The sequence below is a fragment of the Amborella trichopoda genome, chromosome 4 (assembly GCF_054954075.1).
Source record: "Amborella trichopoda isolate Santa Cruz 75 chromosome 4, AtrichopodaSantaCruz75HAP2 v2.0, whole genome shotgun sequence".
NCBI lineage: Eukaryota > Viridiplantae > Streptophyta > Magnoliopsida > Amborellales > Amborellaceae > Amborella > Amborella trichopoda.
Window position 1 is genome coordinate 48,289,142 of NC_142339.1, and position 26,163 is coordinate 48,315,304.

The 26,163-nt window shown below is 38.9% G+C and overlaps 1 protein-coding gene across 8 annotated transcripts in view; it reads right to left on the reverse strand.

Annotated features, from left to right (window-relative positions):
- The window catches only part of ASG2 (transducin family protein / WD-40 repeat family protein), a 49,216-nt gene that overhangs the window by 21,245 nt on the left and 1,808 nt on the right, over window positions 1-26,163 (reverse strand). For 3 of the 8 annotated variants that reach the window (XR_002280394.2, XM_020665303.2, XM_011623869.3), the window contains 12 exons: window positions 22,600-22,734; window positions 22,360-22,467; window positions 22,111-22,239; window positions 20,087-20,202; window positions 19,832-19,949; window positions 17,143-17,242; window positions 15,939-16,081; window positions 15,508-15,678; window positions 15,320-15,430; window positions 15,019-15,118; window positions 4,901-5,262; window positions 4,214-4,304 (listed from right to left, as the gene is read on the reverse strand). Coding sequence is in view for 6 of the 8 variants with exons in the window: in XM_020665303.2 (XP_020520962.1) it covers window positions 4,214-4,304; window positions 4,901-5,262; window positions 15,019-15,118; window positions 15,320-15,430; window positions 15,508-15,678; window positions 15,939-16,081; window positions 17,143-17,242; window positions 19,832-19,949; window positions 20,087-20,202; window positions 22,111-22,239; window positions 22,360-22,467; window positions 22,600-22,734 (1,684 nt within the window). In the remaining 2 variants the exon portion in view is untranslated. Of the gene's footprint in view, window positions 1-2,159; window positions 3,227-4,213; window positions 4,305-4,900; window positions 5,263-15,018; window positions 15,119-15,319; window positions 15,431-15,507; window positions 15,679-15,938; window positions 16,082-17,142; window positions 17,243-19,831; window positions 19,950-20,086; window positions 20,203-22,110; window positions 22,240-22,359; window positions 22,468-22,599; window positions 22,735-26,163 lie in introns of those variants that run through there. The other 5 variants (XR_016054632.1, XM_088865417.1, XM_020665304.2 and 2 more) reach the window with 3 other exon arrangements.

Consider the following 26,163-nt stretch of genomic DNA (forward strand, 5'->3'; position numbering starts at 1 on the left):
GAGTCTTTGTTCGAGGCAAGAGAGTATAGGGAGGGAAAGAGTTCTCTAAGGGAGGTGTGTCCTAGCAAGAGATCTGACCAAAACCGCACTCTTGTTCCTTCTCTAGGGTGGAATCTTGTGAACTTTTTGAACTGTGAGAGAGAGAAGGCGAAAGACTTCTAAGCTTCTGAAGCTCTATCATGCAGCCTCCTCTTGGGCACCACCCAAACTTCTTCCGAAATCCTATATTTGCTCCGTATTACTTGAGCCCAGAGTGAGTCTGTCTGCGTGGCTAGGTGTCACCACCATTTCCCAAGGAGGGCCAGGTTGTGCTTTCTGAGGGTCCTGATCCCTAACCCTCCCTGATGCTTGGGTAAGCAGATCCTATCCCACGATATTAGGTGGTATTTTGTTCTCTCTGCCTGTCCTGACCAGAGGAAATTCCTCACTACTAGTTCCAGGTGATTGGCCACCGAGGTTGGCATGTGGAAGAGAGACATGAGGTAGATAGGAGTGTTTGCCAATGTTGCTTTTATCAAGGTGGTACAGCCAGCCATGGAAAGGTATCTCCCTTTCCACCCTGCCAGACGCCCATCCACCTTATCAATCATGTGGAACCATTGTCTCCTTTTTGGTTTCCCGAACCCCAAGGGCAAGCCTAGGTAAGTTATGGAAAGTTCCTCTACTTTACATTCCCACTTGGGGATTAAGCTCTGATTTCTGTATTCGTGAGTGCCACTCCTATCATCTTTGACTTTTCCATGTTAACTTTGAAACCTATGACCACTTGGAAGCATTTGAGATAGACTCCCAAGTTATCAATTTCTTCTAAGGAGGCATCAAGGAACACCAAAGTGTCATCTGCATATTGCAGGTGGGACTCTATTGGGCCTTTGTGGCTGCTCTTGAATCCAATGAGGAGGCCTTTGTGATACAAACGTGATATAGATCAACTGAAGACTTCAGCTGCAATGGCGAACAAGAAAGGGGAGAGTGGATCCCCTTGGCACAGTCCCCTCGAGGATGAGAAGAAACCTTGAGGGGGTCCATTCATGAGAATCGAGAAATAAGGATGGGAATAACAACCTCTCATCCATTTTCTCCATTGATCCCGAAACCCCATTCTAGCCATTGATTCTTCTAGGATCTCATGTGCTACTAAGGCTCCATCTAGAATTTGCCTATCTTTGATGAAAGTTGTCTGTGACGGTGAAATGATAGATGGAAGAACATATTGTAGCCTTGAGGCCAGAACCTTGGCCAGAATTTTATATGAGGAATTGAGGAGCCTAATTGGACGAAAATCCTTTAGTTCCTCCGCCCCTTCAACCTTGGGGACAAGGGCTATGAAGCTAGCGTTAATGGCTTTGTGGAAAATTCCCTTGTGGAAGAATTCGTCAAAGAAGCTTAAGAAGTGGACAAAAAGTTTCCCATAAAATTTTAAACGCTGCTATGGGGAACCCATCTGGACTGGGTGCTTTGTCTTTGGCTAATTCATTGATAGCCTTTAAGATTTCTTCTTCTGAGAAAGGGCGCTCTAGCCAGAGTGCCCAGTCTTCTGAAAGGGTTAGGAAGTCAAGAGTGGTCATTCTCGATCTTGGACCCGCTGAGACAGCGTATAGGGTCCGGAAGAAATCAAGAATGGCAGACTCTATTTCCTCTAGTTGCACCAACTAGCAATTATCTAGTTAGATAATCGAGATGGTATTGTCCCTTCTCCGACAATTAGCTATTTGGTGAAAGAAACCCATATTATGGTCCCCTGCTTTTAACCAGTTTACTCTTGATCTCTAGTACCAATAAAGTTCTTCTTTTTTGAGGATAGAGAAGTATTCCAACTTTGTTTTCGTTCTGAGGTTTGATTCTATGTTTGTCAAAGGTCTGGACTCCTCTATACGAACTAGGTCTTGGATAATATTAAGAAGGGAGGACTTGGTTTGGGAGTAGTTACCGGGGATGGACTTGCTCCAAACTTTTAGGGAGGCTTTTAGGAGTTGGATTTTGGTATGAAGTCTATAACCTGCTCTTCTCGACACCTAGACGGATAAGGAGTTCCACCATATTGGGATCAGGGAGGGGAGAGACTCCTCTAATAGCCAAGCTAATTCGAATCTGAATGGCTTACGTCCTCTTCTAACGGCTAGTGTATCCAGGAGGATGGGGCAGTGATCAGAAGTGGGTTTTGATAATGCCATGTCGTGAGAACCCGGAAAGTGTTCCTCCCAATTCAGAGATAGAAGGAATCTGTCAAGTTTAGAGAGGGATTGATTGGGTGAGAGACCACTTAAAACGGTTTCCTTGAAGTGGGATGTCTAGGAGTTCATCACGAAAAATGAAGTCCGGGAAGTCCCGCATTCCCTGGGAGATAGAGGGATTAGAGTTCCTCTCATGTGACCATCTTGTGATATTGAAGTCCCCTCCCAAACACCAAGTAGGATGGGGAAGGGAGGCTACATGGCCCAATTCTGCCCAAAGCCGTGGTCAGAGAGAGGCTGAGTTAGGGCCATAAATGGCGGAGAATTTCCAAAGGAAGTCGTCTGATGTGCGAGAGAGAAGCACGGTGACGGAGAACTCCCCAAGGTGGGAAGAGAGAAGGAGGTGATTTGAAGGGTTCCAGATCACCCATAAGCCCCCTAACGCCCCATCCGCTGGCAGAGTGGCCCACTGACATGGTCTTCTACCCCAGACCGGAAGAACGAGGTGGAGGGTGGGCTCTGATAGTTTAGTTTTTGTGAGGGCGAGTATCACAGGGAGGTGTTTTAAGGTGAAATCCTTAGCTGCTTCCCTTTGGGACGACTGTCCCAAGCCCCTTACACTCCAAGTAAGGATCTTCATGGAGAACTCATTCACCAACAATTTGAAACAAATTTCAAATTTTTTGGTAGAAATTTGAGCGAGAAAATAATGGATTGGTGAATCTGTATTTTAGGGTTCCTAAAACAATATTTTTAATGAAGAAACTTGGAAAAAAAATCAAAATTCAAGCTCCTAAGCTGGAATTTTATCAATCACGGATCACCTTTTGCATCAATTGATCGATAGGGGGTTAATATCGAATGAGTCATTGGTCTCAAAAATGATGAAAAAACAGTGGCTTTGTAGCTGTTTTCACCATAAAAAAAATCTTCAAGGGGGTTTGGGTCGTCTCTCCCGATTCCAGGTGAAAATAAACCCAGGTACCCCCTGGATCTGAGCCGACTTCGACGAGCTCGAGTCAGCACGGCAATTTTTCAATCCCTGCAAGCACCTACACAACAAAAAAGTCCTTTTGGAATTTATTAAAAATTGGGCAGTTAATAAAAGCTCTAGCTCTTTATTCCCCCACAAAGCAATCAATGTTTTCTAATATCGGAACTTGCACTTCAATAAAAATTTATAAATAAATGAAAGGCTCCTTTATTATTAACAAGAAATAGAATGCTTCAATATTAACATTTAAAAAAGATAAAATTCTTTAATATTAGTCTCAGATAATATCTCAAATTTCCCAAATTTGCTAGGGCCTCATTTGCTATTTTCCTTAAGTTTCTATCATTTTTCTCTTTTATACATATCTAAATTTTCTTGAGTAAATGTTAACTTCTATACATATTTAAAATTACTTCAAAATTTAAAGAAATTAAAGTCTCCCATATAACGGCCATGACACTTCCTTTTACCAGCCAAACTGAAGAAGCCTCCAAATCAAATCTGATAACAATGGTACATAAACATCACATACTATATTCATTCAAAAGCAGATGGGTGGATGTGAACCTATGTAACGACATGCAAGCATACACATGGTCTTTATGCAGTACTTTTTGTTCACAACTATAATAATGAACAAAATAACATGCCATATAATTGGTGTCATGTATCAAGTAAAACGTTCTAGTTTATAATGCTTGAAACCCTTAATTTCTCCTCTAAGGATTGTTTCCGACTTTCCGTATTTACCCAATAAAGCTTTTTATCTTCCCCATTCTTCATGTTTATCGAGCATTTCTATTCTCATTCAGAAGTAGTAAATTAAATGGTGATAAATAATCATTGTTTCTGAAATATCAAACAACATTTACATTACTTCCAGTCAATGCTGATACATCACCTTCAGCAGGCATCGATCCAAGCGACTTCACATGTTTTGAAGTGTCAATGTAACATAGGCGTTAATAATATGTCTAGCTTCCAAACATGCAAAAGTGTTACAAAGAAGATAAAGGAAAATAGAAGAGGTGGGTCCAATGTTTACCTTTTCTGCCAAGAAAACTTGCTTGCTTTATGTCAGTCCCCACATTGCAGTGACCAACATATCTCTGTTTCATATCAATTACAACCTCCGGCTGCAATGATGAGAGGAAAGAAGCAAAATGTGTGTAACATTCAAAATGGAGGCAACATTAGCATAGATGGAACATTAGCGTTTTTCTTTTTTTTCTTTTCTTTTTGTGGTTGGAGTGGGGGGTTGTATTTGGGGGGATTGGGGAAAAACATGCAGCTCAGAACTTATGTGTTGCATCCCACTTCTAGTTGGCAAGCGTAGGCATGAGACATAAAACAAGGAGAGCAAGAAAAAGAGCACCATGAAGTACTACAGTGCTCAATCATCATTGCTCAACATTTTGATTACAAAGCTTTTATGATAACTGATATTACATGACAGTTGACCCTAGGTATAGCTTGTAGGTCTAGGATGTGAAAGAAAAATTATCTTATTCAGGAAACATTCCTCTTCCATTGATTATATATAATATTTCTTCATGAAAATATCCATAATAAGAATCATCCAAATATATTGAACACCAAAACTGCTACAGTCAACAATGGTTATCACTTATCAATGTACAATATCATAAAATATTCGGAGTTATTTGACTATATGAGAAAACAGAATTGTGCATCAAAATTCTGTTCATCCAAAACAGAGGTCAATACATGCCTGGGTTGAAGTATTTTCCATTCTCGGAGATGAAGAGGGTGACCCACAAGATCCATTTGTACTGCAATCTTCCCTTCCGGAATCTCCTCTATTGTGAAATCTCAAGTTTAAACTTCCACGGAGAATGCGTGGTTCAGTCTCTCGCCCCTCATCACCTGAAACAGATGTTTCGAAATCCAACTCCACCCCCATCTCTTCATCATAATCGGAATCCTCTCTTTCAGATCTTGGCCCATCTTGTGATGTATCACTATTTTCGACCTCTGAACGATAGAGCAACTCACTCAATGAACGAACACGCTTAGATCGTTCCTCAGCCTTTGTCGTTCCATCACTGTTCTTATTGTTCTTTTCAGCCTCAGCTGCATTATGCATGTGGAAAAGAAAGTGATGAATGAACTATTCAATAATCTGATACTCAAACACAGTTCAGAAAAGCCAACACTTTCAGAAAATAAGCACAACAACTCATCATGTTTTCTAATGCAACTAAACATTTTCCATCACTTCTCTAAAAGAGTTTTAAAAGAAAAAACAAATAAACAAATAAAGAAGAAGCACCGTTGAAGGGAAATATCAACTAGTGTTATTATAACACTTCAAGAACTTAACCTGGCCAGCCAATTGTATTAATTGAGTAAGTGGCCTCAAATAAATTATCCAGTGATGATCAAAGCAAGTTAACACCCAACTCAGAGCTTCAAATGGAATGTGTGCTTAAGAAAAGGAAATAATCATAAATGATAAGTGAAACAAAAAGTATTAAAAATTTCACAGTATCACATATAAATGACAAGATATTTGTGGAAGTCAAAATCATCATCATCGTCACCATCATCATCATCATCCAAGCTTTATCCCAATTATTTGTGTCAGCAACATGAATCATGTTCCTCCATTCTTCTTTATCAAGGGTCATACCTTCATTAATACCAAAAATCATCATATCGTTTTGGACCTTCCCTTTGTCCTTTTAGAGCCTTCCTACCTCCTAACCGTTGGTATATTAAGTCTATGCTACACATGGCTAGCCCACCTATTGAAGCCACACCTATTGAAGCCACATGTAAGTTCCCTCGTATGTATCCATTCTGAATTCTATCCTTTCTTGTCTTGCTACTCATGCATCTCAACATCCTCATCTCAGCTACGCTCATCCTATAGATATGATGTTTCATGACGGCCTAACATTCCTTTTTATAAAGTATGCTTGGTCCTATAGAACTTCCCCTTCAATCTCAATGGCATACGACGATCACATAAAACTCTTGATGCACATCTCCACTTCGTCCATCCAACTCTTATTCTATGTGCGACATCTTCTTCAATCTCTCCATTCTCCTGACTTATCGACACTAGATATCAAAAACAATCTCTTCTAGGTATTTCTTGAACATCAATCTTAACTACTCCTCATTTCTACTCCGATTATTACTAAACTTGCATTCCATATGTCTTGTCTTAGTCTGGCTAATTTTAGAACTTTAGATTCTAGAGCATCTCTCCAATGTTCTAACTTTGTGTTGACGCTCCCTCTAGTCTCAACAATCAAAACTATGTCATTGACAAACAACATACACAACGGGACCTTATCTTGTAGACGCCCATTTAACTCATCCATGACAATGGAAGTCAAAATATAATGTAAAAGAAAGAACTTCTCTTTTCTACTTTATTCTTTTTCTTTTTTAAAAAAAATTGATACAAAAATAACTTGTTTCAACCAAATAACCTAATTACTTCAAAGATTTGAAGAGAGAGGTGATGGGAAAAGAGTGAGGATGTCAAGAAATACCTAAACCAACTCAAGCCATCGCAACCATAGTTGTAGAAATCAGAAATGCTTGAGGACATAAATAATATTGAATATCAATCTCACTAATGCCAAAAAACATATTTACACCATACCAATAATGCTTCAATATTCAGGAACACAGTAAAAAAACAACTGCAACATAAAAAAAACGAGTGCAAGACCCAAGGTGACCACAATATGATCAAAATGGACCATTTCAGAACTCCTAGTTCGCCGATAAACCTAGTTGCAAATACACCCAAAACCACAAAGTATGTATCACATACTTAGTTCCCAAAATCTCGATTCCATGCCCCCAACTCACTCGGAACCAGCACCATGTTGGTTCTAGTACCATATTAGATGATCCAAGCTTGACCCACGCCTCTCTACGTCTTCTAAAAATCCAACAAAAGTCATCCAAAAATTACAGTTTTCTAACGACATGCTCGATTAGCCGACTTAGACTGGGCACCCTAGTTCCATACCCAGTGTAGGGCATTAAGACATTGTTCCTTTCAAAATTTCGTTTATCAAATCCATGCAAGTAATTGCAGTCACCAACATAAATCTAATTTTGGAATCACAAAGAAATATGTCACAAGTTACAACAGGCTTTTAAAACCCATATCAAATCATCCCTCTAGTGAACCGATACAAATCGGTGATTCCATAAAGATCAGCTGACACGCCAGAGCAAACTAACAAAGAAAGGAATAAATATTAAAAATAAGAATTTGGACAAATCGGCAATCAACCGGATTCCATAGCCTTGATCGCCCAACCACCAAACTCGATCTTGATCAACTAACGCTTATTTCAATCGGCAATCTTTAAAACCATGATTTACAATAACACGATCATTACAAAAAACATATTCACATTAGAAGACCAAGACAACAGGATCACAAGAATATATTGAGATAATCACTCGAGGTACACATGGGTAAACCAGAGAAGGTCACCAAGAAAATACAAGTACTACAATGTGTAAAATTGATTATAGATCATTAAATGACATGGTGTCATCGACGCTAATTTCAAAGAGTCTTTTCTTTCTTTAGAAACATATCTACATTTGCATGAGGAAGAATCATAGTTGTTGGGAGTGGGAGCAAAGTGGGTGTAGGAGCAAGAGCTAGAGCAAGAGCTTAGGATCGGACCATGGTTGGAGCTCCCAAACTTGGGAGTGCCTAAGAACCAATATAAAGGCCGAATTTAGGAATAGCCCGAGACACTAACCTAACGAGACAGGACGCTTCACTATATTGAATACAACCCAGTTCTGGACAAAACTAGTAATTTCCCTCTTCGAGACAATTTGAGACCAGGATGAAACCCAAGTCTGAGCCAACTCGGGCGATTCAGAGTCAGCTCACCAATTTTAAACCACTCAATCAAACCACCACCATGCAAGCAGAAAACATAAATCATCAACAAGTGGTCATTAGCTAGAAATTTGACAAAAGGCCAAAAAGAGAAAAGCATTAAATCAAGTACATCAGATTCAAACTTCAAAAACATTTGAAACATACCGTATGATCGAGATCCTTTCAAACCGTGACTGCACCCCATTTTCAGTGGAGTCATGATCCCCTTCCACAATAATCAAGATCCCTTTTAGTTAGAGACCAAGATCCTTATAGGATAAGGATTGAGCTACCTTGATGGAAGGAACTAGGCTCTAGCTTCGGGATCGCCGATGCGAGATTTCAAGGGAGGATTGCCACTCCCCAACAAGCTCCGCTCCCCACATCTATTGAAAGAATAGTGTCAATCTTCAAACTCCACAAAATAAATCAGTGTCCAAACAATAGACAACTGGATTTGCAACATTCTTTAGCAATAGAACCTTGCTTGGTCATGTAATGTTGAACAAGTGCTCAAGTTTTCCTCACTTATAGCAAAACATCACATCATCCCTTTTTATGTTTTCCAAACCACCATGGAACTCTCACGATTTCTCTTCAAAAGGATATGATTTCTCCAACTTAAAAATTAGGAGCTGCTCTAGAGGTTGTAATCCTCCAGCATGTGTTCCTGATATATCTTCCAAATAGGACTCTTCATGCATCATTAGGTCCCTCTCCGAGTATGTACTAATCCTAGCGTTTATTAATTACTCTACATGCCTTGCAATCTCTCCAAAGTCCCATATTTAGGCCCATAGAAACTATTTTAAACCATATAAATTTGGAAGGAAGCCATGACATGCTCCATTTCAGTTTTCTTTTGTGCTTTGATATCTAGATTCATCAGCCACAAGACATCAGAGAGATTTGGAGCACAAACTAAGGTCCCAAATCCTTTCCATATGGGCATTGGGGTCATCTCCACATTTACAATGAAATGAGAAAACTTATGCCTGCAAAGGCTTCCAAGTAATATTTACCCATTGCTTATTGTCCCAGCCATTGCATCTCCTTTCATCAACCTCCCTAGAAATGCACAGACCGTGAGGACATTTGGCTCAACAAATGATTTCTCATTCGATTGATTGGTCAAACATAATTTCAGCTCCCAGTCCAGTTTAATTGTTGTAGCTGAAGACCCTTTAAAACCATATTGGACATAACACCTTCTATTATGTAGATAACTAATAGCCCCAGATTTGATTAAAATAATCCCATCCCCACATTTTAAAACTAATAGTTTGCCTCCCACCACCTATGTCGAAATAGGTATGAATATGACTGCAAAGATCAAATATTTGTTTTAAAATGTAGCTGCCAAGGGCAACGAGAAGCAGCAGATGCCCAAGATATGGCACTCTTTGAGTCACCCTCAATGACCAAAAACTTAACCCATTCCGGGTTGAATCATTGGACACCCCCAAGGAGAGCTAAACTTTCGGTCATTATGGAATCAGTATGCCCAATGAAACATGAGAAAGAGAGGGTATTTTGGTTGTGGTCTTTGAAAAGTCCTCCGAAACCAGCTGGGCGAAGGTTGTCGAGTGAGCAACCATCAAAGTAAAGTTTGATCTGCCCAACATCAAGGAATCTCCATAGGGAGGACTGAGATATTTGAAGTGCCTAGCTTTTAAGATAGTATGCCAATTGTCAAGGAAATCTGTGGTGACCAAGCATTTGAATGTTTTGAGTTTTTAGCCCAAGAGATCATCACGGAATTGATTTGATCTTTTACACCATTGGAAGTGCTCTCTCTCTTCCCTCAAATACTCTGGCATTCTATCAGTCCAAAGCATCCAAATTCTTGCAACCAATGAAGCACACCAAAGAAAAATGTGTGCTGCTATATAAGGGGGGAACAAGGTTTGAAACAACAGCAGTGGAGTGGTACACCCATGTACATTGAAAGATGAGTAGCATCATTGCCCAAAACATTCCATCCCCTTTGCAATGAAGGAATTAGAGATTATATGATTCCTTGGCTGTATTACACATAGCACATCTATTAGGTTAAGGGATGCTTCTTCATTGCAGGAAGTCAGCCATGAGTGCTTTCTTGAGGATCAAAATCCAGTGAAAATTTGGATTTTGGGAGGGATGGGTCTCAGCCATGCTCTCCTTCCAAGATTTGGGAAGAGGAGTTGGAGATGGGTTGTTGGTGCAAAATACTACAGATTGATGACAAGGTGAACTTACCTGAGGTGGAGGGACTCCAAATAATTTATAAGGGCCATCAGCAGGAAGGTAATGTGAGCTTTGACCAATGTCCACCTAAAATTTAGGCACCATACTCTTGACCAATGTTGTTAGGATCTGACCAGTGAGGGCACTGGTCTAGTTGGGCTGACCGAACTCGTTCATGGTCAGACTGGTCTATGAATTAAAAAATTAATAAAAATATGGATCAAAAAGAAAAAGGGAGAAATTAAATTTATTGAAAAATTGGAAAAACTTAAAAAAAATATTAGAAACGAAAAATAACCATTGAGCAATACGTAGATACTCATTAAAAATACAACAAGTCAAATAACTATTGAAGACACAAAATGTAAAACTCATAATATATATTCTTTTCAATGGTTTTTAACATAAAAAGAAAAAGAAAGAAGGAAATATATAAAATTGTCTTTTTTTCAGTTTCACATAAAAAACATAAAAGAAAACAATAAACAAATATAACAAATCAATCTCAAGTTCTCAACATCTTTTCACATGGAAAAAAATAAATTTATTGGAAAAAAGTTTGGCTTATAAACAGAAAATTATGAGTGCATGATTTACGATATTTTAAACTCTATCATGGTGGTTATTAATTAATAATTGAATTTTTCTTAAAACACTATAGTTTCAGCTTCAAAGTTCATTCATCCAAAACAACAGAAACAGAAAAGTCTTGCTTGGAGAAATGGAAATGAATATTTAGAGAGAGAGAAGAGAGAGAGAGAGAGAGACGAAGAGCAAAAAAAAAGGTATCTAAAAACCCACAAAAGAAAGTATTTTTGCACATGAAAAAAGCATAAAAAATCACAGCCACTTAATGAATATTTCATTGAGTTTGAATGAACACTAATCAAAAGATTCAAGACTCGTTACAAGACCTTGCAAAAAACCCACAAAAAAAATCCAAATTTTTTGCATTTTTTCCACCATTAAATCAAACAATCAAAATAGTAGTTGAATATACTTGAGCTCCGGACAATAGCAGATTAATGGCTGGATTCACCATCTAAAATTGCTAGAAAAAAGCCCCATGGATAGTGGATTTCAGGTATAGAGAGAAAGAGAGCAAAAATTCCAATAGCAGATTAATGACTGGATTCACCATCTAAAATTGCTAGAAAAAAGCCCCATGGATAGTGGATTTCTAGTATAGAGAGAGAGAGCAAAAATTCCCCAGATGGTCTCTCTCTCTCTCTCTCTCTCTCTCTCTCTCTCTCTCTCTCTCTCTCTCTCAAATATCATTTTCCAAAATGCTATACTTCCCTTCTAATTGTATTTGACAAACATTCCCCTATATGATTTGAAAAGGATGATAATAACAAGCCTTGAAAGGTATTTTAGATTAAATGAAAAGGTGATATGGGTAAAAACATAATGACCTCCAAACTGGCTGGTCCAGCTCTGGTTCACTAGGCCATCCATTCCACTATAGCAAAACCAAAACAAACAGGCGAACAGCCACTGATTTCTGGTTCAAACAGGCCGGTCTAGTCCGGTTCTGACATCACTGCTTTTGACTACCTTAGGCCACTATTTCTTCATAATTGTTAGCCAAAAGAAAGGGGGATTGGAATCTACTTTAAGAGGGGAGAGTTGCCAATCCAAAGGTCTGTCCAGAACTTTATCTTTCACCGCCTCCGGCTCTAAAGTGAATATTGACCTTAATTGGGTTAGAGCATGCCAAGAGATAACGTCAAACCCCTACCTGGAATTTACGTAGCCCTTACGTAACCATGCGGATGGTTCAGTGGGGTATTCACGTCCGACAAGAGCCTGCCACATGTGGTTATCTTGTAGCAGCAAAGCGCCACCACCACCTCCCTAGTCAGGCCATGTTGCATTATCTCAGTCTACCAATACTAAAGCCACCTTGTCGTTTGGGAAGACATATGGTGCTTCGAGCAATGAGATGGACCATGTGGTTGTCCTTTTGTCCCAACCGTAGAAAATTCCTCATTTCTCAAGCTGGGTTGTATTGGATATGGGCATGCGGAATAAAGACATTTGGAAAACAAGTAGGTTAGAGAGGATGGCCTTAATCAAAGTTATGACTTGCCAGATAAAAATCTGCCTTTCAAGGCTGTAAATTTGCAATTGAATCTCTCGACAATCACCATGAAAATCAACGGCGATCACCATGATTTTCGTTTTAGCCATATTAACCTTGAGTCCCATTGCCACTTCGAGACATCTAAGGTAAAGCCACAGTGTTCCATTTGTTCTTGGGTTGCGCTGCAGAATATAAGGGTTTCATCGACATATGGCAAGTGAGAGATTAAAGACCCCTGATTTCCCGCTTTGAAACCTTCCAAAGGCCATGTTGATACATTCTTTCAATGGATCTACTAAACATCTCAGCCACTATGGTGAAAAGGAAAGGGGAAAGGGGAATGGGGAACCCCCATGAAGAGGGAAAGTAACCCTTCAGTGCTTGTGGTTCATTATCAGTATTGAGAAGTATGGAGCTGAAATGCAACCTTTGGTCTATTGTGTCCATTTGGTTCCAAAGACATCCTATCCGAATGGTCATAGGCTTTTTCAAAGTCGCCTTCCAACCCAACCCGGAAGACTAGATGTCTAGAGTGGATGCATTCGTGGGCTGCAAAAGCCTCATCTAAGATCTACCTATCCTTAACAAAAGGTCCTTGATTAGGTGAGATGACCCATTGTAGGACTTCTTTCAGGTAAGAGGAGAGAACTTTGGCTAGGTATTTGTATGAGCTACAGAGGAGGCTTGTAGGTCTAAAATCTTTGATTTCTTCATCACCTTCAATTTTAGGTATCAATTGCATGAAAGTGGCATTCATGGCCTTTTGGACTCTGCATCTGTAATGAAATTCGTTAATGAAGACAAGGATATTTGGCACATGTGGTCCCAAAAGCATTTGAATAGAGAAAGCTAACCAGGATCTTTGTCCTGTCCTGGACCTTTGATGTCCTTTAACTTTTCCTCCTCTATGAAAAGGTGCTCAAGCCACATGGCCTCTAAAAGCCATGTGGTACCGCTCATAAAGCTCACTATTACTCCACATCGGAAAGTCTCTCACATGCCCAGGATTTGGATTGTGCTTTTGATTCAATAAGAATGTCGACAATGGCAATGCTACATCCCAAATTTGAATCCTACTGCTGGATAATCCAAAAGAAGTCTCCCAGATACCCCAAAATAAGCTAAGCATCTCAAATCCATGTGCATTTCGGAAGACATGGTAGAAACAAACAAAACAATACTTAAAGGATCATACAGCTCAATGTAAATACTAACAGAACACCAAGCACCATCAGTTTCCACCTTTTCCTTTAATCAGTAACTTAAAAAATGGCTCACCTCAGCGCCTAGGCCGCACCTTGAAGCTGGGAAAGGCCCTTATCCCCCTAGAGCAGGGCCCCTCTAGATGCCTGCTTGAGTGGCCTAGGCGCAACTTAGGCAGACGTCTAGAGCCTTGACCAAGGTAACCATATTGGACAGTTTGTGTTTGTATATGTGTGCGTGCGTGAGTGTGTGTGTGAGAAGGAGACAGAGAGAGATTATGCTGCTCAAAGGAAAACAGAGAAATATTGCATTGTCATGCAGACAGAGAGAGAGAGAGAGATGTTATGCCACCAAGCTAGAATGCTAGTGTTTGGGCTCCATGAACAGATCGATTAGAGTGAGCCCTGGTTCACTTCTTTGGTGCATGTGGTGCAATAGAAATTGCACACTAATTGTTCAGTGAAAATTCTCTCGGAAAATTTCATTCACAACAATTGTGATGAAATTCTCTCGGAATATTCAGTTCACAGTCACAAAAGAAAAGGTTCGATGAAAAATGGTCCTGAAATCAATGTATTGATATCAAGTAATATCGATTTCCATCGATCACGTGAACCCAATTTTCTAAGAGGATTTTTCATGGAACACTTGTGTGTGCACTTTCCTATACAGAAACCCCAACCAACTTATAATGTTTAAATAAATATCATTTTTTATTGTCAATCCTTTAATACCGTCCTTCCCATATTTCCCCACAACCTGAGCTTTTTGATAGTTTTGAACAATGCCTGTAACGCTCACAATCAAATAAAATCCATTTCCAGCATAGAGAATCCCGCTCAACCCTTTCTTCTTTAGGTATTGATAATCATCCCCCCCCCCATCCCCGGGTCTTTTCTCTCCCCTCTTTTCTCCTTTTTTCTTCTTCCCCAAGGTGCCATCTAACCAGCCAGATTAAGTGTTTGAAAAAACACCATTTCCTCCTGGCCACCTAGCCAGTGCCTTGGATACTAAAACACTGATCTGTAATACCGCTTACCAGCTTGAAATATCAAAGAATACAAAGCATAGTCAGAGACTGATCAGGAACACCATTCCCCCACTTGAAACATCTAAAGATCGAAAGCATGTGTCAACTATTATAGGCTTCCGCTAAGTAAAGATTTGTTCACAACAGCTATAACTTCCAGAAAAATTGTCCTCTTCCTAGGGATGCATAAAAGAATAGTATGCTCAAGATTCAAACTGCAGAAAGGAATAGTGCAGGAACTAGAATTCTAAATACACATACAAATGCCTTAAGAAATGCAATAAATAAGGGGGACAACAAAAAGAAGCTAGCATCCTAACAGAAAAAAAGAATTACTAATGTGATACAATTGTTCGGAAGAGTTGCAAAGTGGACATACTGAACAAAAAAAAAAAGATTCTCACAAACCTGCCAAAATATTTTCTCGTAAAGTTTCTGCCACTTCAGAATTTGGAGCCAAGAGTTGTGCTCGATGCGCATAATCTAAAGCCTCAGTATGCCTTCCGAGCTGAAAGTTGCCAGAGATATCTATAAGCATAATATTTTTGAGAAATAAGCACCAATATATTAACATAATTTTTAGTCAAAAGCACCACCATCTAAAGATTGTGTAACCATTTGACAAGTCTAAATGAATCAGCAGTAAACTCTCCATGGAGCAATAGAATATTGTCATGCAATATTGCTGATATGATGTAGAGAATGAAACCTCTAAAAGTGCTTCAGCCATGTTAAAATGAGCCTGGAATGATGAAGGATCAATGCCTCGAGCTCTGTTGCAATCTCTGATAGCCATATGAAGATCATTCTTCCATTGCCTCTACAGGGGGAACCTCTGATCAGTATGATACCATCATGATGACTCTTTCAAAGAATGCAAATTCAATTTGGAAAAACCTTGACAAATAATGATGCTCGTGTACAAAGGCAGTCATGCTTCAGTGTGGATCCAATTTCAGGACCTTTTCCATCCAACACTTCCGTACATGCATCGATCGCATAAACAAGGTCTGAACCTGCCTCCAATGACCTTTTAGCAGCTTGAAGCAACTCGTGGCATGCATGAAGCTGTCAGAGAATATTAGTGTGCCCAAATTTTTTCGAAATACTACAAAAAGATGATAAATTGTGCTAATTATCTAGGTTCCTAACAATACATGTATCACATATTTTTGCTCTTTTTTTTCCCTTTAATGGTTTATCACATATACCAGTTATATAACACAATCTGTACACACCCTTGACAATAAATAAAAATTACTCATCAAATAAAAGGAAACTACTCTAATTACATAGACATTTCCACCAACTTAAATAAATGCACCCACCCTGCGAGAACCATTTCCAATTTTGCAGAAAGCAGCAGGCATACAATGAGATAGTGAAAGTATCTCTGTCCCATTTGGTAGTGGAGCCAAAACCATTCGCTTTGGAATGTCACTAGCTCTATACTTCATGACACTATCTCCACCTGCAAATCACAAAGAAATAGGTGGCTTGACATGCCAGGATGACCAAGAAAGTATCACATTTCTACCAATATTTTTATATTACCAAAAAAAATTTCATTAACAAAATGGTAGAAAAAGAAACAAATCAAGACTGCAAATTCTAAAAGAAACCACCCCAAGACAATCCAACAATTCTCCATATTTTGTTACGATCATCAGATGTAAATGATGATGATATTGACACAAATGAGCATTACAGGTAAACAATGGAGGAAAGAAAGAAATGATAACTAAGCACATAGTTTCAATAGAAAGAGTTTTCCTTTTTCTTTCCTATAAAATGCATGATAAATTACATAAATTGGACAACCCTATTCTGAGAAATGATTCTGTACACATAAACTCCTACCTGGCGAGCCAATTGCCCACCTCAATAAGTCTCTCCACAGGAAAGATTGGAGTAATGTAGAATTAAGTTTGTCAAACCTAGTGTAATAACACAAACGAGAAACTGCACAACAGCATGTGTGAGTGCACAGACCCACATAAATTAATATAATTATATGAATTCCTAAGTGAAATAGATGAAACTAGCTCATGGATATGAAATGATTGCTGCTTCCATCCCCTCTCAGGCAAAAAAATACGCTCCCTCCATCCGCACCCCAGGCTTTTGCCTGAGGTATAAAATTTGTGTATTAAGCCTGAGGCATGATTCAGCAGTTTTTAACAAACCTGGTAATTGGTATAACGAATATACATACTTTAAATGCTATGTAGAGACATTTACAGGATCTTCCTCTCTTTTAAGGGGGAAAAAGGTGGGGGGGGGGTCCAGGGGAGGAACTGGAGCTATCCATCCAGTTGCATCTAACAATGCAGACAAACATAAAAAGGCAGTATATAAAAACATATCGCGTTTTGAGTGTTCTCCTGCATGATCTGCACAGACATTATCCATTTTCCACACAAAGACAATAAATATTTAATAACACTGGGAATAGTCGTTTCAAAGACAGTACCATAATTATCAAGCAATTTTATTATCTAGAGGGCAGTAGCTCGAAGTTAAGAAGCATACCAACATTGACATCCATCAAGTACACGTGCTCCCCACTGTAACTAAGAAGAACCTCTTCTCCATTAGGACTGAAAGTGACATGAGTGAGATGCAAACGCCCCTGACCAAACATATCAATTATCTGTCAGACATACAACCATGACAACATGTGACAAAGATTTAAAAATTCCCTAAATTACAACATGAAGAGATGAATCTCAGAAATCCAGAGAACAACTACACAAATGAAAAGTTCTAAACAAGATCTCAAAAGCAGAACCCAAATAATTCCCTCTCCTCACCCACCTGGGAATACACCTTTTTTTCTGAGGTAAATATAGCTCATTCCCCACAATATTTGAAGTCTATTTCAGAATGAACTGGCAGCCCACCCCAAAATGATTAAAGAAGGTTAACATAGAAGTAACAGAAGTTAAACGAAATGGATAGACATGGATGTAAACAATTTGGTACATAGAAGAAAGATAAAAAAGGAACTTCAACAAATACTGGAGGCTGCTGTTTGATGTTTCAATTTGCACCAGTGGCAAACTCCATCAGAAGACGCTCAGCACTCATTTGCCTAGCTCTTTAGCGGCCACACATTTTCTCCACTTTGCAGTTAGCAAACAGAAAAATGCATTCTCATGAAAAACTAGTTTTTTCCTAAGTTTTTGACACAAAAGTCACCACTATTTGCATGCGAAGAAAGGACAGGGGCATGCATAGATGTGGCATTACCTAAAATGAAATCAAAACATGTTTTGAGGGGACATAGATGATAACACTAATCTAACCAAGATCATAAGAATAGGACACTAAATTATTAAAGCCAAATAGGGCAAAAATCCTTCAGAATGAACAAGTAGCATTCCAATGGGCTTTCTTTACACTTCGCAGCCCATTTTTTACCCCATTTCTCCTTATTTGGGTGCCGCTTTGCCTTTTGCAACATCCATTACCATTAAGGGAAACAAACCAGCCATGTTAGGTTCTGCTACAGAAACTTGAACCGTAATTTTTCCTAGCAAAACAGGATACTATCAGAAGAAAATCACATATGATAGCAACATAATAACTAAATTGGATAACATGGATAACATTATTTGGAAAGACAAAAAAAAAATAACGACATATCTATAATTCTTTGATCCTAATATTTTCTTTCTCCAGCCAAACTCAGTTTTTGAACGAATTATATAAGCTTCAACTCGTAAGCCCCTGTTACTAGCAAACAACAGTTCTCTACCTGGTAGTGATTTTAGGGGTTTCTCCTTACCCAATAGATGTGTACTCTGCAAAAGCGCAGGCATCCAACTAGTTGGTAATTGCCAATAAAACCCCCCACTGTTGACCGACTCCAACGTAGGGGTTTCTCCTTACCCAATAGACGTATACTCTGCAAAAGTGTCGAAAAATCCTGTGCACACCTTTTTCTACATTGCCCAGTTACAGTTCAGCTTTGGGTAAAATTATTGGAGGATTTTCAGTGATCATGGGTCACCACTGGGCAGAATTATTGGAGGATTTTCAGAGATCATGGGTCACCCCACTTCAACCCAACTATTATTCCAGGCCCCCTTCTCTCTGCCATATCCTGCAACAGGTTGCTTATTTTGGAAAGCCTTAGTCCTAGCCACAGTTTGAGCAATTTGATTTGAAATAAGCTAAAGAATATTTGAGGAGAAGGAATGGACTACCTCCACCATTGCACGGCGCATTAGGGGATACGACCATTTTCTGAGCAAAAAGTTACAGGGGGACTGAAATGCTTTCTTGTAAAAATTTTGACTCAAACTGGGACAACATAATTAATGACAGAACCAATAAAGCACAGGTTTCCCCACAAGGGAGGCCACCAAGCAAAGGCTCAACCGAAGTAAATGCCGATGGCTGCTCACTAGGAAACCCAGGGGCCAGTGGTTGGGTGCCGTCATTAGAGATAGTTCAGGGCAAGTGCTACTCACCTTTTCAGAAGATATAGGCCACACACATTCCACCATGGCCCGAATGCTGGTACTTCTTGATGGAGTCAAAAAGGTTCCATCTAGCTTGGGATCACACTTTATTGGCGATTCCATCCTGTCATTTAATGGGCACTTAGAAGTGTCTCACGCCCTTGGAGACTCACACACACTTTGGACCACATCTTTCATCCATCCAGAAACTTAGTAGTCTCTTTCCATCACATTTGGAGGGAAGCCGATTCAGTGGCAGCCACGATGCTTAGGGAGGGCATCAGTGAGGGGACCACATCACGCAGCATCTAATTCCCTTCTCTCTTTCACTACACTGTCATTTTTATGTCTCCTCTTCCCTCTCTCAGTCTCTCTTTTCTCTATTACTCTTGTATATTGTCTCTGTTGTATCTTTCTTCCTCTTTTCTATCTTCTACTCTCTCTTCTCTTCATGGTTCTACCTTGTCAACAAGGACCTCAATGTATTTTTGTCCCAACTTCACTCTCTCCATTTTTTGCCGTTCTTACGGGTCCCTCTCCTTTTTGATATGTAATGGGACTCAGCTAACGAACATTCTCTTTAGAATATTATCTCTCTTTTTCTTACATTGATAATAGACTTGTACTAAGAATCCGACGTGTTTGGATGCCTGGTTAACCCCACATCTTGTGGGTTACTTTTGTAATACCATTTTGGTAATACAAAACACATACACTTATCATTCAAAGAAAAAAAAAAGAACAAAACATACATGATCAGCAAGATGCATCGGACAGAAGTAATTGACACATGGAGGTGGTTTTGTCCGCTTTTGGCAAGAGCTCAACGGAGGCAGCATTCGTCGATCATATAAACGAGCAAAAGAATCACTGCAAAAAGAAAGGAAATTATCTTTTTTATTATTTTGATAGATGAAAAGAAAGAAAATAAATAAAATTTGAATCAAAGAGTATATAGCATGGAATAGTCAGGTATGAATTTTTGAGGTTTTGAGAAGAAAAATTACCTTCCACCAACTAGGATTTGATGAGGCCGAGTGGAACTAATATCACACGACTTTAAAGCCAAGCAGTGCCTAGGAGAATCTGTTAACGATCGTTTTGCGCCACAACGTAGGTCAAGCTAAGGAGACAATAAACAGAGAAAAAACTCTTGATTAGATGCATATATCCACATCTTGTAGGTCATTATCCATATTATTAATAAGATTGTCTCAAAGAAAACAAAAGACCACAACCATTTCCAAGGCATCCTTCTCTTTCTAATTTCATCCATTGATTTAAAGAAAGTAGTTTGTAATTCTTATGAGGCCATGAGCTTGAAAAGCTGTACTGTTTACCAAGACCACTCCACAAATGTGGCCCAACTACAAAATCGTATAATGCACTGTACAAACCTAAACAATTTGCACGTGCAACAATATTTCATAGCGGTGTTTAAAATATATCACCGACTAGACTCAAGACTTGCTCAAGTCAGCTTGGTTTGGAAGCATGGTGAATCCAGAGTAAAACCTTGGGACTCACCCCAACTTGGAGATTTTTTAAAAATATTTATTTGTTTAAAATTACTCGGCCCTAACTGGGACACACCCGAATCAAACCGAGTAACTGGGGCTCAGGACCCTGATGCGTCCCAGCTAGGGCCCATGTTTTTAAACACTTTCTCTTAGCATTATAAAAGTAACCACTGTACTTTAAAGACATAAACACTAGTGTAGTGTGAGTATATTTCATAGCAAAAATCCACCTATGTTGTCAAATTTAAGAATAATAATGACATTCTATGCGACGGCACGAGCAATAAAAAGGAACACAACTGCTACATCATTCTTATTCCAAGATTAAACATCCTTGCTGATAATGGAAGTCCGTAGTCTGACATGATCAGCACCAGATCTTGAGAATTACTGAAAGGCCAACAGTGTGTGCTTTATTGAACATTATCTAGAAACTCAGCAATAAAATGGTCTGTGGCGGCTAGTATTGATAAATAGCCAGCTATAAAAAACAGATGGATCCAGCCAATTCAATTCAAAAAAATAATGATGGAGAAAGTATTTTACCATTGTTCTCCATATAATTGCTCACTCCAAGTGAAACCAAAGTTATTTTTTTGTAAGATATTTAGAAATACCTAGAAACCAATACTGTACTTGCAGTATAAAAAAGCTCCCTAATTGGCGACTATTTTCCTTATTGGTAGACAATTCTGATGTTCATGTTGTTGTTGACTCCATCTTCTAGGGTATCCAGTGACGAACTTAAAGCATGCTGGATTACATTAAGTACAGAGAAAAGGTAATTCCCACCATACGTATAAATAACTGCCGAAGATTTCTTTTCTTCAGAGTAAAATTTCAAAGGCATTAAAACTAAAAGCAGCAGAACCAACTCAGCAACATCACACTATTTGGTCACAAACCACTAGCCCCACACTATTTGGTCACAGCATCCATATTCAGGATGGGGAGGAGTTAAAGTGTTATTAAGGTCAACTAGTCAAAGCAGATTCGTCATTGTTTGAGGTGTATAGGCATGACTATTTGGTAAGAGGATTCACAAGAGTGCCTTCGGTAACCCTTTCACATTAAGGTGAGTTCCTTAGTCTCATACAATTAGCTCCAAAAAGGATTGTCAGGTTCTGTGTAGAAATTTATACTCTTTAAAAAAGAAATTGGCATTCAATATGCCACTGAAGGATTGTAGGAGTAAATCTTGGACTCAGGGAGCGAATATTTTTAGGACTCTAGCTAATTTGGGTGATGGAGGGAAGTTCAGGTTTGAGGGACTTCCACTGGTGATTGACCATCACAATCCCTAGAAAATAAACTAGTCATGAGTCATGACAACTGGCATAGTTAAAAAAGACACATAGCATAAGAGAAAAAGACCCACAAAAAGGAAATAAAAGCACTCCCCAGCCATAAAAAATAAGCCTTCAAGCCAAAGAAAGCCATAATATAAATCAAAAGGTGCAAAATTCATTGAGCAAATGTTTTAACTCATAATCAGAGATACATATCCTTACAAGAACATTACGACATTCTTGATCAGCAGACCCAGAGGGAGGGCAGGAAACACATTCTCTGAAGTCATGCTGTCTCAATGTGCCATCCTCACTTGCACTCCATACCACATTCGGATTTCCAGCCTCAACCTGTGGCATTACAACCAAAGTTCCAAGAAAGGGCACACAGAAATCTAAGTATGGTCAGAGGGCCTCAACAAGCATGTGGAAAATGGTGATAAACGCTATAAAATGGTGATAAAAGCTTACAGCTAACTTCTTCACTCTCCTCGTGTGACAGCGGAACAATGCCGATGGTTCATAAACACGTTCTTCAGGGCTTCTTCCACTGGAATGAGATACACGGAATACACGAACCTGAAAGGAATTCAGTAAGGGCACTCCCCCATCAAAAAACGAACCTTGAAAATTTAACCTAACAACAAAGGAAAGAAAAGTTAATTAACTAAAGCTGAGTCAAATAAAAAAAAATACATGCCAGTATAATACCTCTCTGTCCCCAGCACCAGATGCTACAAGCTCATCACCTGTCTCCGGAATAAATTTTGTACAAAATATGTTTGCTGAATGTCCAGTATCTATGCTATGCAAAAGATTCTGGTTTGCATAACTCCAAATGTTAATCTGCAGCATGAAAACTCAAACCGTAAGCTGCAAACAATAAACATAATTATCATGCAACAGATTAACATGTGGATTTATGCAGACATCTATTTCCAAATATTTTAAAACGATTTAAAAAGTAATTGTAAAAAGATGTAGCACCGAAAACCTCGAGATCCAGTGATTAGGTAAGGCATCAGTACCACACAAACTAATAAGTACTCTGGATCCAAACTCCTGCACCTATTTAAAAATTTTAGATAATAGAAGGATAAGATTTGAACACCCAAGCATGTAAAAGTATGAGCACAAGAAAATATAGCAGGGGAAACAAAGAGTCTTCTAGTAAAAAGAACTGCAAATGAATTACTATTGCATCCTAGATTGATCGAAACTACGATGACAAATCAGAGAAAGACAAGTGCAAGCAAAACCATGCAAGCAATTAGATAACCTACAATTAGGTCACATATGACAAAGAACTCTATTATCTAAGGCCTGTGATGACAGAGTACTAGATGAAGGTTAATTCTTGTTGCCCAACAAGCATATTAAGACCTGAGGAAAGGTCTCGCAAACTTGTCAAGACTACTCTTGTTTGGCAGGGAGATCATTGAGAGAAGATGGTCCGTAATGAGGCTATTTAATTAGATATTGGAAAAGTAGTACATCACATGGAAAGACACAAGGGTCCAGTATAGACCTAGGAGACAAGAAGTATATGGAGAAAGGTCCAAGATTTGAAATGCGGAGAGAAGAATGAGGATCAGGGATCAGATATTTAGTGTGGATGCACTTCCGATAATAGTTGTTGGAGGCAGGAGCGGGACCGGACCGGTTCGGGATTTGCCGAACAGCCTTATAGTGGAAGCTCCCTGGGGTTAGGATCGGTGTCCATAAAATGAACAAGATCGGGAGCGAGATCCTTAGGTATATGGGAGCGAGATCTGATGTCAATGGGTTCAATGTTTTAATTAGCAAGAATTTAAGCTCCACTATACAAAAAAATGAGATTGTGAGTAGAGTTAGTACGAGTTTCCTTGGTTAAGTAATCGAGGTTTAAGTATGTTATAGAACATGGTTCCTCCTATTCTAAAATCAAGATTCTTAAAGTATAGGAATCAAGGTCCTCAATTGATTGGCCCAAGGTCCGCAAGTGCCATTTACCAGGGATCCCTTATCAAGTGCCCCTCGCCTTTAACAATGGATTTATTTATTTTTGCGTGAATAACAATGGATTAATTATGTAACTGTATAAGTCGTCCTTTCTTATAACCACTACATCTTCTGACCATGACACAAGTTTGGCATGCACCATTCCCTCTAAGTCCCTGGCAATCCAGAATCCTACCACTCAAGAGTCATCTTCTTCGAATGTAGTCTCATTTGCTTCCATTGTTTCTCAAAGGCTGGCTCTCCAAAGGGGCAAGAGGACAAAATGAATCTCTCTCTCTCTCTCTCTCTCTCTCTCTCTCTCTCTCTCTTTGATTGGTGTAAAAATAAGCTTTTTAAAGCTCGAAATGAAAGCATATATTCTCATCTCACAACTGTAATTAGATTTAAGACTCTAAAACAATAGAATATCATCATAAATATGAGATTTTAAATGAAATATATATTCTCACAACTAAGAGGAATGGCTTACACAATAGAACTTAATAAAACAATGGGTCACTCTAGACTATGCCTAGTTCAGATTAAGAATCCAAAATAATGGAACTTCGTGCTATGCGAAAAAGAGACTGGATTTTAACATGATAGAACTTAATGATTGCTAAATAATAGGAACTTTGGCCAATGGCAATCTCTAACCTAGTATCATCTGTTAATGAAGTAGAACCCACAAACATGGAGCCCAAGATTTTAATGTACCAAAACCTTGTACCATGGTTGATGGGACCGAGGATCTAATTCAAAATAGAACTGGATTCCACTAATTGATGGAACGTAGTCCCTTTTTTTGGGAACGACATCCCAAAATAGAAAAAATAGGGTCCCTACAAGATCCATTGCAGGAACCGTGGGATCCAGGTTCCGAAGCGAGATTGTCACCCTACCCACAAGGTTCCCTTAACTATGCTTTTGATCCATATCTAGATGGATAGCCGTGCATCCACTTGTGCTTCTTAATGGAGTGCACCAAAAACTACTTCTACAAAAAACTATAAAAAAAAAAATTGTTCTTCTATAGGAAAACAATGACAATGAGAGTACATTGTTTCTTGAGATGCAACAGGACAATGAGGCTGAACAGATTGATCTCAAAACCAAAAGCAACACTATCACATATTTGCTATAAATGCAACATTTGCATTTCTATCGATAGGATGTGTGCATTAATATGAGAAACCCAACAAAAATAAATGTGCTTCTCACTATTATCAAGAATTACAAATTATGGATGCATGAAATGATCGCAAGTATCACATACCACTCCCAAGCTATTACTAAACTGAACCGATATGAACATCCATGAGTCCCTTTGTCTCGAAAATGGTGGAGGATATTCTGGCGTCAATTTTCTCTCAAAAGGCTCACTATCTAATTAGAGATATTTATATTTGTGTGTGTATGATATAATTTACATATCTTGTGACATATGCTTCTAGAATGGTGCCAACTCCACAACAACCCCATTCAAAGGTCAAAACCAATTTCCACCATGCATTTTCTTCCACAGTCCAAACTATCCATACATGGCAGAATTCATCATATTTCATTCTGACCCTGCATGTCCCCACACTTTCACCAGGGGACCAACCAGATCGTTACTGTCACATAGCTCTTGATTTCTCCATTCTCTCATATTATTATTTTTCTTATCATTCCCTTTTTCCAGTGGAGGACTGTAACTTCAAGACATCTCCATGGTTCTTGGCATGTTTCTATCCATAAAAAACACAATACACGGGTTCAAGGCTTACTTACTTCTGCTGACACATTATTTTAGAATGTCACTGAAACAGTACTTGGCATTATGTATGATCCACCCTCTCTTAATAACGTATGGATGTTTCGTATCTGGGGTGTCCGTATGCATCCGATATCATTCAAATATAGGCAATGAGTCTCTCACTATGCCAATCAGTGTGCTCAATGTCACATAAAACTATAACTTTCAGTGCTCCAAAATCTCTCCATAAGAAGGTTTTCAATCATTCACAAACCTCTACACCAAACTGACTGGCAATTAAGGCCAAAAAATAACAATCTCTTGGAGTTTCCAATTCATGGGACATTCTAATGCAGCTGTTCTTTTGCCTATTTTCAGTTCTTTTCTTGAAGTGGACCAGTTATTAACGGTGGCTATTCTTTACAGTAGTTATCACATAATTATGTGCTTTAGTAGAGCTCCAGTCACACTTGTTTGGGTCCAATCTAGGGTGGAAGTCCAACACAGGAAACAAAAATGTAATATTTCATTCAAAAAAAATTCTGACAAAGGGAATT